This window comes from Tripterygium wilfordii, chromosome 1 (genome assembly GCF_013401445.1).
Source record: "Tripterygium wilfordii isolate XIE 37 chromosome 1, ASM1340144v1, whole genome shotgun sequence".
In the NCBI taxonomy this organism is placed as follows: Eukaryota; Viridiplantae; Streptophyta; class Magnoliopsida; order Celastrales; family Celastraceae; genus Tripterygium; species Tripterygium wilfordii.
Genome location: NC_052232.1, coordinates 7,004,811 through 7,023,997, shown reverse-complemented (window position 1 = coordinate 7,023,997; position 19,187 = coordinate 7,004,811). Strand labels below are relative to the sequence as shown.

The 19,187-nt window shown below is 33.2% G+C and overlaps 1 protein-coding gene across 1 annotated transcript; it reads left to right on the top strand.

Annotated features, from left to right (window-relative positions):
• The first annotated feature begins 7,180 nt into the window (after positions 1-7,180).
• Positions 7,181-10,994, top strand: LOC120002851 (CTD nuclear envelope phosphatase 1 homolog). The gene is made up of 6 exons (XM_038851738.1): positions 7,181-7,623; positions 8,180-8,308; positions 8,409-8,529; positions 8,634-8,715; positions 10,285-10,438; positions 10,534-10,994. Exons 1-6 carry the CDS (start codon positions 7,360-7,362, stop codon positions 10,672-10,674), a joined length of 891 nt encoding a protein of 296 aa, XP_038707666.1. The 5' UTR covers positions 7,181-7,359; the 3' UTR covers positions 10,675-10,994.
• Positions 10,995-19,187: the final 8,193 nt, after the last annotated feature.

Below are 19,187 nucleotides of genomic sequence, written 5' to 3'. Positions count from 1 at the left end.
GAAAATTGTAACCAAACAGGTCCTTAATATTTGCCATGTAAAGGGTTTTTCTAATAGTTTTTGTTTCATATAAAGGATCCCCAATTACGTATTACCACAACATTTTATTTTGCAATAATTTTAATTTTATGTAAATGAAATTCGAAATGCACCCAAATTAAGTTGCATTGGATCGAATAATTATTGTTCTATCTTGTATGATAATGAAATCTTTAGGTATATGACTTTTGATTCGACAAAATTGGGTGATATATAGGAATATCACTAGTGGGAGAAACACATCAAATTAATCTCTCTAATGTTAACCCTTTTTACGGCAAAATATTCGCACCACCTCTTTGATTATAATATGAAATACATTTGCTTTGCATGCTTTGTGGGGAGAGGGGATAGATGCCAACATGCCTCCGGTGCTAGTCAAGTGTAAATTGTAAAAGTTGATGTGACTATTCCCTCAATTGCAATATATATATATATATATGTACAACTAAAAACTTGGCATGAAAAGGTTTTAACTTTTCAAGAACAATTCCTAAAAGCTAAAGCTAAATCCCCATCCTTAAAACGAATTACGCGAATGGGTAGAGATTTTCATTGTATTAATTTATTAATATCCACTAATTATTGTTTCCATATATAGTTTCCGATTAATATTAATTCTAATTTGTCGATATGACTAAATTTAGAAATAGAGAATAAATTGAAGGAATGACCTTAAATCTTCGAGTTCACTAATTTTTGTGTAGTGAATTCGAATCGAATTATTTGGAATTTAGAAGTGAAAAAAGTTGGACTATTTAGGGGACCAAAAACAATGTTGTGACATATTGTGGTCTTTTAATAATATTGATGTCGCAAGTGGTAGGTGTGTGGCCATGAATATATTCAACGTTACTATTTTTGAAAATGAAAGTTTTGTTTTTTTTTTAAAAACAAAAGTTTAATGAATGAATATAGCACGACTTAAACATTCTTTGCATCATAAAGGGCCTTAAGACATGACTTCACTCTTTCATTTCGTTATCAATTATTTTTCATTTAATTTTTTTTCCGAATATTTCATAGTTTATTCTCCCTTTCTCTATTTCATTTTAATCAAATATATCTTGTATTTTACTTTTGTTTGTACATATTAATTCATGGAAATGTATTTAGACCGTGTTTGAAAAAAAAAGAAAGAATTCTTGGTTCATATATCTAATCAATCTTTGAGCACTTGATATTGACATGTAATAATTATATGTAATTAAAAAAATACTCGTTTTGCTGAGGTGTAGTTGTGTTTCTGTTTTAACTTTGAAGTTATTGGATGTAATATATCTTTATGATGGCTCGAGTGTGTATGGATCTCAAATTTTCTTACCAAAATTATTGGTATATGAATAAAATTCGATCGATAACCTTTCGAAAAAAAAACTTTATTTTCTTGCAATGTGTTCAAAATCACTTTTACTCTTTTTAAAAAAGAGCAAACTTTTTGTCTTTTTGTTCAACTCATACAAAATAATAACCATAAGAAGTTCCTAAAAAGATAATTACTAAAAAATACTGTTGATTCAAACCTAGAACTAATTAAATACCTAACTTTCAAAATTTTTTTTTATATCACATAGGTTTAATCCTTGATTAGATATTCAAAACAACAATGCATCATATGTGACTAAAGACCATAAAATATGATTGCCTAAAAAAAGTTGGACAAAACCCAAAATAAAGACAAGACAAGACACCAATATCATTGATTCAAAAATGCCATTAACATGGCAAACCCACCTGGCCCCCCAATACCTTAATAATAATTTAGGCCATGGTTGAAGCACAAGCCATCCCAAATAGAGTCTCTGTTCAAGGACATCCCACTTTCCATATTTAGTAGAAATGTAAGTATTTTGTCGTCTTCTTTTTTGCCCTTTGATGAGGTGGGGATTCCTATTTGGTAGTAGGAGATGCGTATGAGTGTCTTTAGTGATCCTTCAACTGTTGAAAAAGTTATTTTCTTTTGAGGCAATTATGGGTATTTTGAAAATAATAATAATAAAAAGAAAGGAAGTAAACATGTTATGGACAAAAATAGGATGGATGGGTGGATGGTTAAAGTGGGCTACTTGGCTTGGATGTAGCTCTAAAGAGGTAAGTAATTGATTTTTATGTTTAGTGGGGAGAAGTTTGTCGTTTTGTCTTCCATTAGTTTCCATCCTGTCTTTTCCTCTAAAAAATTAGATGATATATTATTTTTTTAAATATAGTAAATAAATATGTTTGTGGTTAGAATCGAATTTTCGGTACCCATATACATAACTCAATTGATTGTCAATCGAACTACCTCTTGTCGATAATTAGATGAGGTTCTAATGGGTCACATGAATGAATTATCTGATTGTTTTAGTAAATCTTTGGGACGGTATGTGAGTGTTTTGCTTGCACCATTGGTTGCAATATATAGATCCCAATTGTTTGAAGCAAATCTTAACTAGTTGAGTGTTGCAAATCCACACTCTCATACATACTAATAATATTATCCGCTACCAAATGAACCACCTCTTGTCGGTAATTAGATGATATTCTAATGGGTCACATGAATGAATTATCTGCTTGCTTTAGTAAATCTTTTGGGCGGTATGTGGGTTTTGCATGCACTATTTGCAGCAATATATAGATACCAATTGTTTGAAGCAAATCTTAACGAGTTGAGTGAAATCCACCTTCATTATTATAATACTCACCTTCAAGTGTGTTCCCCAATTTCTACATTAACATTGATGAAATCCATCGAATTTTTTTTATCTTTTTAAAAAATGATTGATCAAATTAGTTCCTCCCATGAAACATCCCAATATAAGCATAGGAAAAAAAAAAAAAGATTTATGAAGATTATGGTACATGAAACATCCCAATATATTCATGCCATCCTTTCACTAGTCATGACTTACCGGATATGTTTCAGCAATTGAGGCTTGAGAGTAGGGTTCACCAAAACGGCCCGTAGGCCGAGGTCAAGTCCGAAATGACATTAGGCCTAGATAGCCCGAAAAGAATATGGACGGGCAAATGGCCCGGCCCGAAGCTAGACCAAAAGCCGGATATTTTGAATTACATGATGTTTACAATAATCTACTCGGATATTCCTTTCCCTTCCCTAACACTTTATAGGACAGTTGAAGTGTTACCTTTTTCTTGGAGTTATACTTCTATTCTTTACATGCAATGTGCTGTGCGCTTCTACTGGTTAATGAAAGAAGCAACACAACTTGAAGCCATCAAGTGTAGAGAAAGAAACTATAAACATATGCCATAAACTGTAAAGTTTCCCTTATTTGATGACTGATCTAGTTTGTCTTTTTGACAGGGAGGACTTCTTGTGATTCTTTATGCAGTAATCTTAATATTTGCAATGAAATTTTATCGATCATTGTTATTAACACAAACAATCCTTTCATCTGCAATAAAATTGTGATTTATGAAGCCCGACCCATAGGTTCGAAGCCTGACCCAAAGCCCGACTCATATGGGCCCAGGCCTTGCTCTCTTTTCCGACTTTGAATGGCTCTTTCGGTTTGTCTCAGCTGATTCCCAGTTCTGGATTGGATATGGGCTTGCCTTGTTAGTTGTTGGGCTAGTTTTGTGGAGCTCGACTATTGGGTATCTAGCATTTGGAAATCCCTAAAGCTATTCATTTCACTCTCCCTCCCTTTGGGCTTCCTTGGTGGATTGTTTGGTTGTCTCAATTGGTTTGGCCGGGCCCGGGCACAATCCTGTCTACCTTTTTAATCTTCGTCTTTTGGGTCTCCCTGCTGGATTGTTTGGTTGTCAGTTGGATATGCCAGGGCCTTGTCATCGCCTGATATGGCCCACGTTTTCAAAACACAAAAACTCTTTATTTAATTGAAAATGACATGTAATTCATTAGTTTGGTAGCCCAAGAGATTTATTCCATTGAATAGCTTTATTCCAATCTTTTATCGTAGAAATTCATTGTTTAAAATTTATTGTTTTAATATAGATTCCATTGTTTTTAAAATTACATCGAAGAAAATAATGGAATTAAGATTTATCCTATAAAATTCATCAATAATAAATCTTGTTAGAAAGAGTTTTATGCACTAATTCAAAATATGTAATTTTTTTTCAAAATTTAACATGTATTTTAAAGATTAAAATGTTTTAAAATTTACATTTAAGAGACTTAGATTAGTGCGAGCTATCACTATGTATGAGTTTGGCAATGTGTTGCAACTGTGTTCAGTTGCAACACACCTCACAGCACCACAGTTTTTTATGACACGTCAAACAGCTTTTGCGTTCCAACTCACCTCACAGCACTCCCAAACGCTTACAATATGTGTTGAATTATCCTACGTAATCAAATTAGGTCAATTATTTTATTTTATATTAATGTACAATGTAAACCTTAAGTAATTTTATATTAATATTATTAGTCATCTAATATAACCGTAATTTAGATACGTCAAACGCACCTCACAGCACCGCACCACAGTTTTAAAAGTGATGCGCCAAATAGTTTTTTACGTTCCAACTCACCTTACAGCACCACAATTTTATAACTCAAAACACCACATCATACCTTACAATTCCCAAACAAGCCCATAATATGTGGACGACCGCAATACTGTTATCTAATAATTGCAATGTAAGACTTCTGGGAAAAAAAGGTTGCAATGAAAGGGAGAAACATTGTCTCATTCGATTGGCTTATTCGCTGCAAATTAAAAATGGCAGCTTTCGCTTTCTATTTTTGTCCGTTTGTTTGTCCCCCACTCTCTCTTGTTGCGGCGCGTGTCAACCTTACCCATACTGCTTAATAATTTATGTCTCATATTATGACTCATCAAAGTCTTTATTATAGTAGTATTGTTAAAATTAAAAGGGAAATAAAGCAAGCAAAATGACCACAAACTTTACGAAAAGGACCGAATAAGTATTTATATTATTTTCCCTAAAATGAGCCATGTATGTATGTATGTATCAAGTGCACCATATAGTTCTAAACCCACCAAATGTAAATTAACATAATATAACAAGTCCAAAATAACACCCGAATCATTAATTAAAGTGATAAAAATTATGTGTAAAACCCTGATGATCAGGGTTTAAATCATTCTCCCTTGTTTAAAAAAAAAACACCAAGTCCAAAATAACACATTTCCGAAATTCTCCTCGTCCTCATTAGAAGCACGTGTCTTCACTATTTTTCGATACCTACAAGTAACAAAATCAAAACAGGGTAATTCACTGGAAAGAAAATCTGTATTAAGACAGGGGGGGCAAAAGCCAAAACAAGAAAGATATTAGATGGCACACGACCAATTACAAAACCCTCTAGCAAAAGAAATATGGTTCATAGGCTGACATGTCAATTACAAACAAGAACTTAAGTAAATTAAAATAAAGAGCCAAGGAACAAAGCATTCCAATACATCACATCTTTCTTAGGCATTCTTTCAAAGACATCAAAATCTTCATTGCGTATTGGTGAGGTGATTTAATTTTGGAAGAAAGTCAAAAGAAAAGAAGTTAAACTATTTTTATATTTTAGCCTTTTAGGAATTTCCAGAGAGCCAGAGCATGTCTCAATTAATTGGGGATAAATTTCGCTACACAAGTCCAATTGTCATAAATTTTGTTGCGAATTAAATTTAAAAGTTCGAGCTATAATTAATTTGTTGACCAATTTTTCCTAGTAAGTCAATTTCAAGGAAAAACAATGCGTGATAAGTCGAGACTCAAAAATCTTCCTTCAAAAAAAAAAAAAGGTTAAAAAAAAGAGGATTTCGAATCGCATATAAGGAGATACAATTCTAGAGATTAAAGAGTAGTTCCTATTAGAAGTCTCACATCGTAAAAAGATGTGTAGATATTTTTCTTAATAAGGGTAAAGTTCATCCCTTACTACCAACAAGATTTTTTCCTAACTCAAGTGATTTGAGCTTTGAACATTGGGGTTTTGGCCCTCAATAGTTGGGTTAAGGAGGAACAAAGCTATGTGGCTTGATGTATCATTGGGAACCGAACAATCCAAAATGGACAATATTGTTAGCATGTATGGGGGTGTGGATTTCTAACATGGTATCGGAACAATTCGATCAAGTTGGACATGACTTCTACTAGTGCGGGGGAGTGTTAGAAGTCTCACATCGTAAAAAGATATGTGGATATTCCCCTTAATAAAGCACACCCCTTACTACCAACAAAAAATTTTCCTAATCTAAGTGAGTTGGGTTTCGACCCTTAGTAGCTAGGCTAATGAGGAAGAAAGTTGTGATACTCGAAAACCAGACAACTCAAAGCGGACAATACTGTTAGTGTGTATGGGGGTGTGAATTTCTAAGTGTCCCAACGTTGGAGAATTCGTGGAAAACCTAGAGAAAGGGGGAGAAAATCCGAGAAGCACGGTGGAAACTAAGAAATCCATCTAACATGCACAATGTTTTCTTTGTTACTTCTGTTTTTATATTTCTTCTTCATGTTATCAATTGATTATAATTTATATGGATTTTATTTCAACTATGATAGACTAAACTCCATTAGTTAGGGGCTTAGGGCTGCAGATGTAGCCAAAATTATGAAGGATTGGTTTCAATAATTTATATGTTTGAAGTTTTAATTTTGCATGTTGGGTATTTTTATCACCCTTCTTAATGCTATTAAGTGTTTGATCACCATTTAATTGACTTGTGATTTTATTGAGACCGAGAGGAGATTTAATATATTAGCTTCTAGTGATCAAATATCATACCTACATGTTAATAGAGATGCTGCATGGCCTATGTAGTATTTTCCTAAAAATACACAAATCATGATGTACTTGTATGCGTTTAAATTCAAATAGAGATAATTGAGTGATGATACAATAATGACATGGAATTGCCAGCTGAGCCTTTCGATTGCCAGCTATTCAAGTTTCGACGAACATTGATGGAAAAATCGATTTCGAAATACAAATGATTAGCTTTTTGAAACTTTAAGGACATTTGAGGCAAAATTTCAATTTCAAGAATAGAAATAAGAAACACTCGCAATTTTGAGAGTATTAAGAGTTGGTTTAGCCATACAATAATAAACAAAATTTTGAATATATTAAATTTTGTTTTTGTCAATTTTTTAATCTAATTTTTATTTTCATTTAATTAAAAGAAAACAACTCTACTCACCTAATCAGCGCGTGTGTGGTATTACGATATCTTCTTCAATCACTCTGTCGGGGGACTTGGACGTGGTTGAATCTATCACCACCACCGCCACCACCGTCACCGCTTTGATTCTTCGTTTTTATTTTCTTCAGAGGTCGGCGACTCTCTCGTCTCTCTACAATTAACCAAACGACTTCGTTTTATCTTGTCCATGGCCGAGTTGACTCAGGCCGAGGTTTACTCGACTCGGCCCTCTCTGCAACTTCTGAGGACTCTGTTGAACTGGCTTGGATTCTTCTTCCAGATCTTCCTCAGAATCATCAGAGCTCTCGGCCATCACACTCTCCTCTCCTCTTCTCTGCCCTTCAAACCCTTGCCCGTCGTCGAGTTGCCGGAGACCGATCCTGCCACCACCGTTGACGTCTCCCCAGCCGTTCCTCCCTCGGTCGCCGTCGACCGTCTCGAGAGACTAACGGTACGGTCGCTGATATGTATTTGTCTATGGAATTCAATTTTATCGGAATAAATTTTAGCTTTTTATTACCTTATATGCTTCAATTTCATGAAAAATTGAGAATTTTTACTTCACTCAATGTTTTTGTTTCTATGAAAACACTGTATCGAACGTAGATATATATAGACATATAGGTGTATAGATATGTGTATCAACCTTAGAATGGCTCAGCGTCCATCACTGAATATGGTTATTTGTTAAAAGAGTTCAAGACCATGATGCTAAATCACTTAAATCTTAGTTACCTTGAGTTACTTCTTGAAGTGAAGCGGTAAGATGATAATTCAAATGGTTTCATCAAGTTCTTTCTGGTCTCTCTATTGTTTCCTTCTATTTAAACCTTTCACAGCTATTAAAAAAAATAACAAAAGAAAATTAGCCCTCCTAGTTTCAACAACAGAGCCAAGGCTATGTCAGTCTCCCCTTTGCGACCGTACTGGTGGCGGAAGCCTTGTGCAAGGTGTTTGCAATGATTGCTTACTGCATAAGCTGATTGTCGAGTTACATGTAACTACAGGTTGTGCTTGATTTGGATGAAACTTTAGTATGTGCATACGAGACATCAAGTTTGCCAGCTGCTCTGCGCAATCAAGCCACCGAGGCTGGATTGACGTGGTTCGAGCTGGAATGCATATCTTCTGAGAAGGTTTGTTATAAAATTGTAATATTAGTCAATTCGTTGTTAATAGGTCATTTAGTAATCATATAAAAGAAACTCTTTCATTTGTGTATTTTGGGATTTCAAGGAATGTGAAGGAAAGCCTAAGATAAATTACGTTACGGTGTTTGAGCGTCCAGGATTGCAAGAATTTTTGAAGGAACTTAGTAAATTTGCAGATCTTGTGCTGTTTACTGCTGGCCTTGAAGGTTTGCTTGCTACTTCACAATTTTTCTAGGTTTATTATTTCTTAGTGATTTGCCATTATTTTCTTGCTCATTGGCTTAAAAGTTTATCCTGTTTGTGCTGATAGGATATGCAAGACCTCTTGTTGACAGAATAGATGTGGAAAGTCTATTTATGCTTCGTCTTTATCGGCCTTCAACAATTAGCACGTTAGTACTATTTCCTGGATCCCTCTTTTCCAATATGTTGTTACTTTTTTTATTACTTATATATGCATATGTCACCCTAGCTTATTCAAGTTAAACACATAAGCATATACCTGGTTCTGTTATTGGCACATTGTTTGAATATCATTGCTTATGCACCTTGAGCTGGCTTGACTGAGGAGGCTGTCTTGAGTCAGCCCTCTAGTTTGTCCCTTTTTTGTTTCTTCTTTTAGATGGTGATTAGAATAAAATTTCTATTTGTTTTGCTGGATGGTTTGATTATGGCATATGCGATTTTCAGATGACACCATGGTGTTTAGCAAGCTAATAACATTTTCTTAATTCAAGAATTTATGAGACTTATCTCAGGGAAATGACCCTCGTTGCAGTAGTTAAGCATATATGATACAATTTCCACATTTTATTTTGTTCATGTCTCTCATGTGTACCAAGTAATTCTGAAGTGGAAGCATTCTTGCAAATTGGAATAGCTTTTCTTTTGAAGTGAGCAAAGTGGCATTGGCATATTCTTGGGATTCCAATTACACAATTCTTGAAGCAGATTTATTCGGGAGATAATAATATTCAATTTATCTAGAGTAATTTCCAACCTATCTTGTTGCAAAGACCCAATTTCGTTCTTAGTCTAATGTGAGCAGCGGTAACTTGTCGTTATTCTGTGGATGGAAGGTGGCCTAATAGAATGCAATGAACCTAATGATAAAAAATATTATTTTTTGCAGGTCACACATATAATTGTACTATATGCTATATATAATATTTGCAAAGAAAGCCTGCCACCTCCATGCCAGGAATGTAATAATCCGCGTTATCTGTCTGTGGTTAGAGTTTGGTGCATGGTAATGCAAATTCTTGAAGATTTATGTGCCGTCTCCTACGCCATATTATTCTCTACTTCTGCCTTGAATTACTTCTTACTTTTTGCCTTTCCACATCTATTCCGAATTCGAATTTCACTATTTGTGGAGGTTGAATAAGTCTTTTATGGTCCCATTAAAATAAACACTATTTTGTAGTCTGCATAGATTTGATGAGTTAACTGTCTTCGTCACTTTTGTTCTCCAAACTTGTTTGAGGATAATGTCATAGCTTTGTAGATCTGTCGTCTGAAAACTTTAGTTCTCAACTGCAGAAAACGAGTAAGGATTGTGCCAGACATAAAATTCATGTCGCCTGCACTAAAAGAAAATGCAATAATTTTTTACTATGCTGTTGATGAACTATGACTAATGCTCGCTCAAGTTGGAGAGGAAATAAAGCACGTATATATGTTTTTGGATGAGCATGGGGATGGATATTTTCATGTTCATAGTTTCATACTTAATGATAACTAGGTTGAATAATATGTTGATGGCATGTTGTAAAGTTTCCTAAGTGCTCATCATAGTTTGCTGTTCATTTTGGTGTATGACTTATGTTTTTCAGTATTGTAGATCATTATATGTTTAACCAATTACTTACAATGATTGGAGTGTGAAGTTCATGACCCTTCCTTTTGGCTCAAGATAAATGTGTTATAAAGCTTGTGAAACTCTGTTGGCATGAATACAGGGAGTATAGGGAGCATGTGAAAGATCTCTCTTGCTTATCTAAAAATCTATGTCGGACAGTCATAGTTGACAACAATCCATTCAGTTTCTTGCTGCAACCAATTAATGGAATTCCTTGTATTGCTTTCACTGCAGGGCAACCACGCGATACACAGGTATCGACATCTAGCTTATTCAAGCTCGCATGCCTACTACTCTTCTATTGTGTTTGGTTATCATTTACCGTCCTGTCTTTTGCATGTTTTGACAGCTGCTGGATGTTCTTCTTCCACTTCTCAAGCATCTATCTCAGCAAAACGATGTCAGACCTTTGCTTTATGAAAGGTTCCACATGCCTGAATGGTTTCAAAAGCAGGGAATCCCCGCATCCAGTTGGCCATCGTTAGAATAAAAGAACCCTATGCAGTGATGGCATCCATTCATAATTGTCAAAGATCATTTCCATTCAGAAGCAGCACTACTTTGTGTATAACATTTATTTGCGTGACGGATGATTGCCGGAATGCAAATCTCTGGAAGAAAAGGATTTTTGTGCTGCTTATGTCTATTAGATGGGCGAACTTTTGTATGTAAATTTGTCAAGTCCAGATTCTTATGGTAACATTGCAATTGGAATCTTTATGTATCCCTCGAACTTGAAAACGACTTGTTCACTAATGATCTTCAGCCTAGACATTCTTTATAGAGTTGATGGATTAACTTCTTCCTTTGCATTTGGTAGAAAATCTTTCATATAAATTATTATTATCTTACAGGTCAAAGAAGAGTTCAGAGCAAATCCCTAAGCTGCTCTGATGTTCATTTATCATGTCTTCAGTGTTTTCTCTACTTCAATGTTAAAAGTTAAAAATGCCTGTTTATGGTTCAGATTTCGCCATTTGCCTAACTTCAGCTAGATGTGCAAACACATGAACCAACCTGAAAGCTGGCAAAAAGACTGAAGAGGCTTCAAACCTTGAGGACTCAGCAATGTCTGGCTGCCTTTCCAGCTCTGGGGTTACAAGGTATGGTTTCCTTCCTTTTGTCTACAGCTTTATTATGAGTAGGTGGAAATTGTCTGCCAGGTGCCAACAAAGGAGTGCGAATGACTTTCCATGGTCGGTGATAGCTTTGTCAACTGGATAATGGTTAAGCTTTACTATTAATTAAGGATTAGTTAGCAGTCCAACAAAAATGTTAGGCACTTTAAGCTATCAAACAAGTCCTTTTCCAGCTCTGCCTGCCTCTGAAGCTGATATATATAATAATATACTCTGTTGACAAAAGGTAACAAAGTCGGGTGTTTGCTTGATCAGTCTTTTTCATTCTTTGTAGTGACATATCTCCCTACCTTTTGTTTCATGATTTTATTTGATGCTTGGCAATAACTTAATTGATTATCTTTTTGGATATAGGGTTTATTTATGGTGCCCGAGATTGGGAGTTCGAACCAACCAACCATGATATTTTCTCGTGGAATCATGGTTTTGTGGGCTTGTCCCACTTCTAAGCCTCTACCTACATGAGTTTTGATCCAATCTTATTTATCGTCAACGTGATGCGAGCTGTTCTAATGGCCCAAGGTTTATGGTCACTCAACTATCCGAAGGTCATGTTGGGATTGCATTGAGTGATTTCTTGGTTTTAAAAAAAGTTGTGTGGCCATCAAAGTCCGTTAGGGTTTACAGTCTATTCAATTCTTTGTAGAGAAAGGCAAACTTGCAGTTATTTAATGAATTAATAATAGTCACCATAAATGGTATAATAGTCAATGTCTAAATGTCATGAAACAACTACAATTACATTCTATATAATAATAAAAAAAAAACTATACTTACATACATGTGCTAGGACCCTTTTTGTGGGGTTGTCTACTTATCTTTAGGCAGTTTTCACACTAGTCTGACCTAATACCCCATTTGATTGTACAAAATATTTTGTGCTTTATTATTTTTTTTTTTGAATTTTGTGAGGCTAGAGTAAGGATGAAAAAAAAAATCGGTTATAGGTCAGACAACAGTACGTGTTTATGAGATATTTATATGTCCGAACCCTAACTCGAATTGAATTTCAGATGTACTTAATTTCAAATCCGGATTAGTTTAAACCCGGACAACTAAATCGGACAATGATCTAATTCAGATTAGCATCCGGAGAAGTAAATCACATAATATTTCTGTGTTTGGATCCGGACCCAGTTTTTATCTGGACAAAAATTTTGTATTTGAACTCAGATTTCGAACATATAAGTTATGTTCAAACTTGTATTGATTGGTAAGCGTGACCACCATATCTCCTTATCATTTTCTTCGTATGTATCAAGTTTAATCAGCTGGAGAGACCCTCATGTCGTAATTATAATTTTTGGAAGCAGTCTTTCACTATTGCAAGTATGAACAGACACTGACATGTCGGTCTAATCCTTCCATGGAAACGTAATTAGTTTTCTTTAATCATTTCGTATTACTATTATTATAATGATAATAATCAAACAAGATATTAATCATGATTCAATTACTTATACATGTTCAAAAACTTGTCCACTTTTTGACCACTTCCATTGATTACATACACAAAGTTCACCCATTGGATGCAAATACCATTTTGGCCACGCGTCACACTTTTGCCCAACTTATCATGTCATAATGTGAAAAATTTTCGTGTACGCGGGCTTGACGGTCAAAATTTATGTTCTTATTAGATGTATAATGAACAAACCTGTATGGTGCATTCTCGATGAAAAAAAAAACATAAAAAGTAAATATTTTATGTGTAAAGCTATTGAACAAAATATATGTCACTCCTTATGTGAATTGAAAAATGAAATACCTAACAACAAAATTTTAATGACACCTAATTTGGTCTAATTGGCTTTTTGTCAACTCAATGAACAAGAACTAATTTTAAATTATCACACGAGTGATGGTTCAAATGTGGAAAGAAGAAAGAAAGCTTTTTTCCATTCTGTTTTTTTGTTTTTTCATAAGTCATGTAGTATATGATACACACCTGAATTTCTGGAAGCATGATTATCATACTTAGTTTTTTAAACAAATATGTTGTGTAATTTGTAGCTAGATTCACAAACACAAGGTGGTGTGATGTTCAAACAAAGATAGATTATTTAATTAATAAAATAAAAAGATAGTGATGACATTCAAAACTATATTTTTCGTGTCATCAGATAGATTATTGAGAAATTTTATTTACACACCATTAAAATATTAACTTTACACCACTTTTAAACATTATAAGTTTAAACGAAAAATTTATAAGTTTACCCACATAGTAACCATAATCCACAATTGTCTCTTCTCCTCTTTTACCGATTTCACCATTACTAGACAATAGATCCCATCATTTATACACACCAATGTCGACTTGCAATTCCTACCAAGAAGATGCTCAATATCAAGGTCAAATAGCCGAAGATTGAGTAGAATAAAGACTCTTGATAGTATAAGGGTAATTTTCAACAAAAAAAAAAAAACTAAGGGGGGCAAGCCATACCTCCGCCCCTGATTGGATGTACAAAACACAAACTTGTATCTATGGTGCCTTCTCGGTTAAAAAAAATACATAAAAAGTACACATTTTGTGTATAAGCTATTGAACGAATGATTTGGATATTTGAACCCCCTTATTTTGAATCCTCCTCTCCTAGACCCTAGACTGTCATGTCATGTCTCCCTAACTCCCTAGACTATAACACACACATATATATTAAAAAAAAATATCACATTCTTAATTGTATTTTTTTCATATTTTTTTCACCCTATTTTTTTTATTAATCAACAAATGAAATACCTAACAACAAAATTTAAATGACACCTAATTTGTTCTAATTCGCTTTTTGTCAACTCAATGAAAAAGAACTAATTTTAAATTATCACACGAGTGATGGTTCAAAATTCAAATGTCGAAAGAAGAAAGAAATCTTTTTTTCCTTTCTGTTCTATGTCATGTAGTATATGATACACACCTGAATTTCTGGAAGCATGATTATCATATTTAGTTATGTAAACAAATATATTGTGTAATTTGTTGCTAGATTCACAAACACAAGGTGGTGTAATGTTCAAGAAAAGAAATATTATTTAATTAATAAAAAAAATGGTGATGACGTCCAAAACTATATTTTTGATATCATCAGATATATTATTTGATTAAAAAGATGGATTATTTAATAGAATGGTCCAATACATAGTCGTTAAAGGTGCCTAAAATTAAAGTTTTTATATGTCCAAACCATGTTGCTAGGTAATCACCAGGGTCGTCTCCAGCATTTTGGAGGCCCTAGATAAATTAAGAAAATGAGGCCCTCATCCCCTTAAATAATTTGTTTTTTATAAATCTAAAATCCAGTATGTCTAATAAATCCAAAATGCAATATAATTAGTTCTTGAATACACATAAATTATCACCAATATCCAATAAATTAAGCAACTTAAACTTGTAAATTTATTACATCAAATGAAACAAAATAACGCTAAACTAAATCTAAGAAGAAAAAGTTGATACTCCTCTAGCCTTTTGGTGTGCATAATTGTTAATTAAATCGTTGCGATCAAGTTTAGCTGTCATTTTTTTTTCTCAATAGACAATATGGCCAAACCGTTCAATCTATCTTCACAATAAGACGAGTAGACGACAAACAGCGGAACAGGTTCTCTTACACCTTGGCTTTTATTGGTGTTTTTTACAATTATGACCCGCACTTGTACGGTTGGAATTTGATTTGCTACTCTGCTAGTGGGTTACACTGCAATCAAAGTTCTAGGTCAATGAATTACATTGTTTAATTTTTATATATGTGAGGCGTGTCATTTTGTATTTGGACTAATGAGCTTGTTTTCTTAAATAGCAATATATTAGGATATTTTTTCTTATATTAATTGGCAAGTACACTGTACACACCTAAAAAACTTACAACTCAATAAAAAATGAGGCCCCTCCCATGAGAGGCCCTAGGCAACTGCCTAGCTAACCTCCCCAAGGAGTCGGCACTGGTAATCACATGATAATTCTATGAACGAGCTCGTGTAGAAATAAAAAGAACTCCTAATAATATACTAGTAATTCATAAAGCTATATAAAAAGTGATTGGAGATATTAGACTATATATTGTATTTGTGGCTAACACAAACAAAAAAAAAAAAGTGCCCATATGGATGGCAAGACCACTTATTGAATTGAAAATCAATATATATTATTTGAAAGAAATTATAACCTATTTAGGAGGGTCGAATTGTTTTACTTTCTACCCTTCGATCAATTTGAAAATGTCAACTTCTAGATACCAAAAATGAAAGAAAACACACGTAATGTTTGTCTCACAAAGGCTAGATGTAATTTAAAGGAACAACAAACGAATGTGCCGAGGAATTTCGTGACAAGTCCTATTTATTTAGCCACTACTTTCCTTTCTTGCTTTTCCACATAACTCAAAGTCTTCGAACATGCCAAAAATGTCTTTTGTCATGGTCCAACCCAAATTAGGTTCCTTGTTATGAAAGAAAGTTCTTGCAATGAAGCTACCCCATATATCTATTTTTCTTGATAACCGAAAACGATATCATATAAATTTACTCTTTAGACATTCGATATGGAATTAAACTCAGGCTGACAGACCCTCGCACAAAAATTTCTCACCTAACGACCCATATATCCCTTTCAATCTCTTTCTAACTACGTTTCCTAGAATCCATCCTCTTTTTTTTTTTGAAGAATCCCATTTACAATATTTTCAAATTTGAAATAGACTTATCTAGAGATTGTGAATCATTTATGAAGTGCTAATTATAAGATAGTTCTAAAGCTTCAATTGTTAATAAATTTCAACAGATTTGGCTATGTAAAAAAAAAATAAAAAATAAAGAGAGTTGCTAGGTGGCAGTAAGGTCTTGTGTTTGGCTCTCATTTCCAGCCGTTTTTTGATGCCTCTCCATGGAATAAAGGTTTTGTAATTGTCTGATGTTAGTGGGACAGAATAACCTATGTATCTAGAGTTTATCATGTTTTTATTTGGCACGATAGTTTGCATGTTATTGCGCGGGCTCGTAACTTTATTCAGTGTACATCTCGAAAGATAATGATTGCGGATTTTGATGTCAAAAAAATCCCCTCAGCTAACCTCGGGACGGAATAAAGCCAAATACTTAACATATGAATTTTTCCTATACGAATCCCATTTTTAGTAATATTATTATTATTAGCGTGTGAAGAACTCGAACCTTAATATTTAATAAATATTAAGTTCTCTAGTAATGAGATCGAAAAATTAATTCATATAAACCTATAAACACACAAACACAAACAAAAATCATGCAAAATCAATTATCCTTATTTGGATTAAACTGACTGAATCAAATCTGATAATCTGATTAATATTATCCTTCCTTCCTGGCATTAATGAGGCAAAATTAAATCTAAATCATATATATTCAAATTAAATCTAAATCATATATATTCTAGAAAAAAAAAATTCGTTCTTTATTTTTGTAAAAATAAACACCTGAGCCAATAGTTGGAGGAATAAGAATGGTGTTAATCACCTTGATGACCATGATTCAAATCTCCCTCCCCCTATTTAAAAAAAAAAGATTGTAAAAATAAAAATATTGAATAATCTATAGAAATTCAGAACATTGACCAAGTATTACAAAAACCATCCCCATCCCTCCCTCATCTCTCTCTTTCTAACCTCATAAAATCCATCTTTATTTGACCAAATATATACATCTTCTATTCCTCAAATTTAGGTTTTGTTGTTGAGGACAATTTATGTGTAAAAGTAATTTAAAATAAATATGAAATAATAGTGCACACTTGTCATGTTTAATTTTAAAGTTCCGTGTTGCTTTAGATTTTATTTTTTGTTTTTGAAAAAACGTTCATCTTACTCGCAGCCGTTATTGAGTCAACAGTCGCCAACCCTTCAAAACTTGTGGGTCTCATGGCGTGCAAACCATGACTAGATTAGCTGAACTAGTTGACGCTTGAAATATAGGGTCACATGTTGATTAGTTGAACTAATTGACACCATGATTAGACGTATGGTTAATACAATGTGTCTACAACAGATTAAATGGGTGAAAAATCTAGAGTGATTGAAAATACGTATTACAAATTATGGTATACTGGAATCGATATAAATATAAATGATATAGGCATAATAATAGATGTTGAAGAGATTAAAAGAAAATGTGATAGGGATTTAGAGAAGATATATGAGGCCCCATTATTTATATTACTATAATAAATGATATGTATGAAGAAGTCGTAACTAGTGTTAAAAGTAATGAAGGAGTTACATGAGAATTTCTCAATCACAATAGTTTTGCATTAGGGGTCGGCACTAAGTTCACTTCTATTTGTTATAGTAATTAATGAACTCACACAACATATCCAAGATAGGCGAGGTACCTTGGTTCATGTTATTTGTGGATGCATACATCTAGTGAATGAGATAATATAACTCAAGATGTGGAGGCAAGCCTTAGTCTAAAGGATTTAAATTAAGTAGGATTAAAAGATACTATATGAAATGCAAGTTTAATGAGAGAAGACAAGAGAATGAACAAACGATTGAATTAGGTGAAAGAAAAGTAACAAACGATTAAGTATTTTGGCTCGATTTTCCAAAATGATGAAGACACTGGTAAATATGTAACTGATATGATTAAAACAGGTGTATGAAATGGAGAAGTGCATCCGTGATTTTATGCGACCGAAAGATTCCTTTTAGGTTGAAGGAAAATTTTACATGTTAGCTATACGACCCGCAAAAAAATATATAGTTCTGAATGGTGAGCTATTAAGAGATAACATATCCAAAAAAGACATGTAGCAGAAATGAAATGTTTAGTTCGATGTGTGACCACATGAGAGAAGATAAGATAAGAAATAAGGTTATTATATTTAAAGTAGGAGTAACATCAATTGAAGATAAATTGTGGGAGAATTGGTTAAAAAGGTATGAACATGCAAAACTTAGAGAAAGCAATGCGACAATGAGGAAAATCGAAGAAATTTGTGCAGAAGATAGTAGAAACTAAAGAGAAAGAACTAAAAAGACATTACTTGAAATAGTAAGAAAGAATATGAATTCAATAAAAGTAGATGATAACTTAATCATAATTAGAAATGAATGGCGAAAACGAATACACGTAGTGAAAATGACTCGAATGATGATGATGGTAAGTTTTTATTTTGAAATAGATTCCTTCTTTTTATAATTATAATAATTTATGAAATATGTTTCTTAATGGATTTTCTTCTCTCAACAAATTAATTCTCTATATTACATGAATTGTTATAAGTTGGAGTTGCAAGGATAGTCTACTTCCCCCTTGGCCTTGGCAACAAGGGTTCAATCGTCTTCTATGTCTTCAAAATATTTATATATAAATAAATAAAACTTGTTATAAATAATGAAAATTGTCTATTAATACGATCGATTTCAAACTCGATATGTTAAGAGGTTTTTGTAGGTTAATTAATTATTAGTATAACATTTTGTTAGAACCGATGAATCCAAAAGATTCATTGTGGATTGCAATGAAAGCTTTTGATGATATTTATGTGATTTTTAAATGTAATATGTTGTTTACTTGGCATACACTTTAAAAGAAAAGAACTTATGATTTTTTTCTTTCATAAACGTGTAAATTATTAAACACAAAAAATCTTTGTTTTTTTTTAAAAAATTTCTTCATAGATACAATGGAAAATCCAATTATTCATCCTTGGATAAATTTTCCTTTTCTTGAAATATATATATATGAAAACCATGATATATCTTTTGGGATAAATGCTCGGTTGATGATTATAAAAACATGATATATACATAATCTTCTAATAAGATATGTTATAAATTTCATGCCTTAAAAAATGCGATATCATCGAAATTCAATTTCATATCTT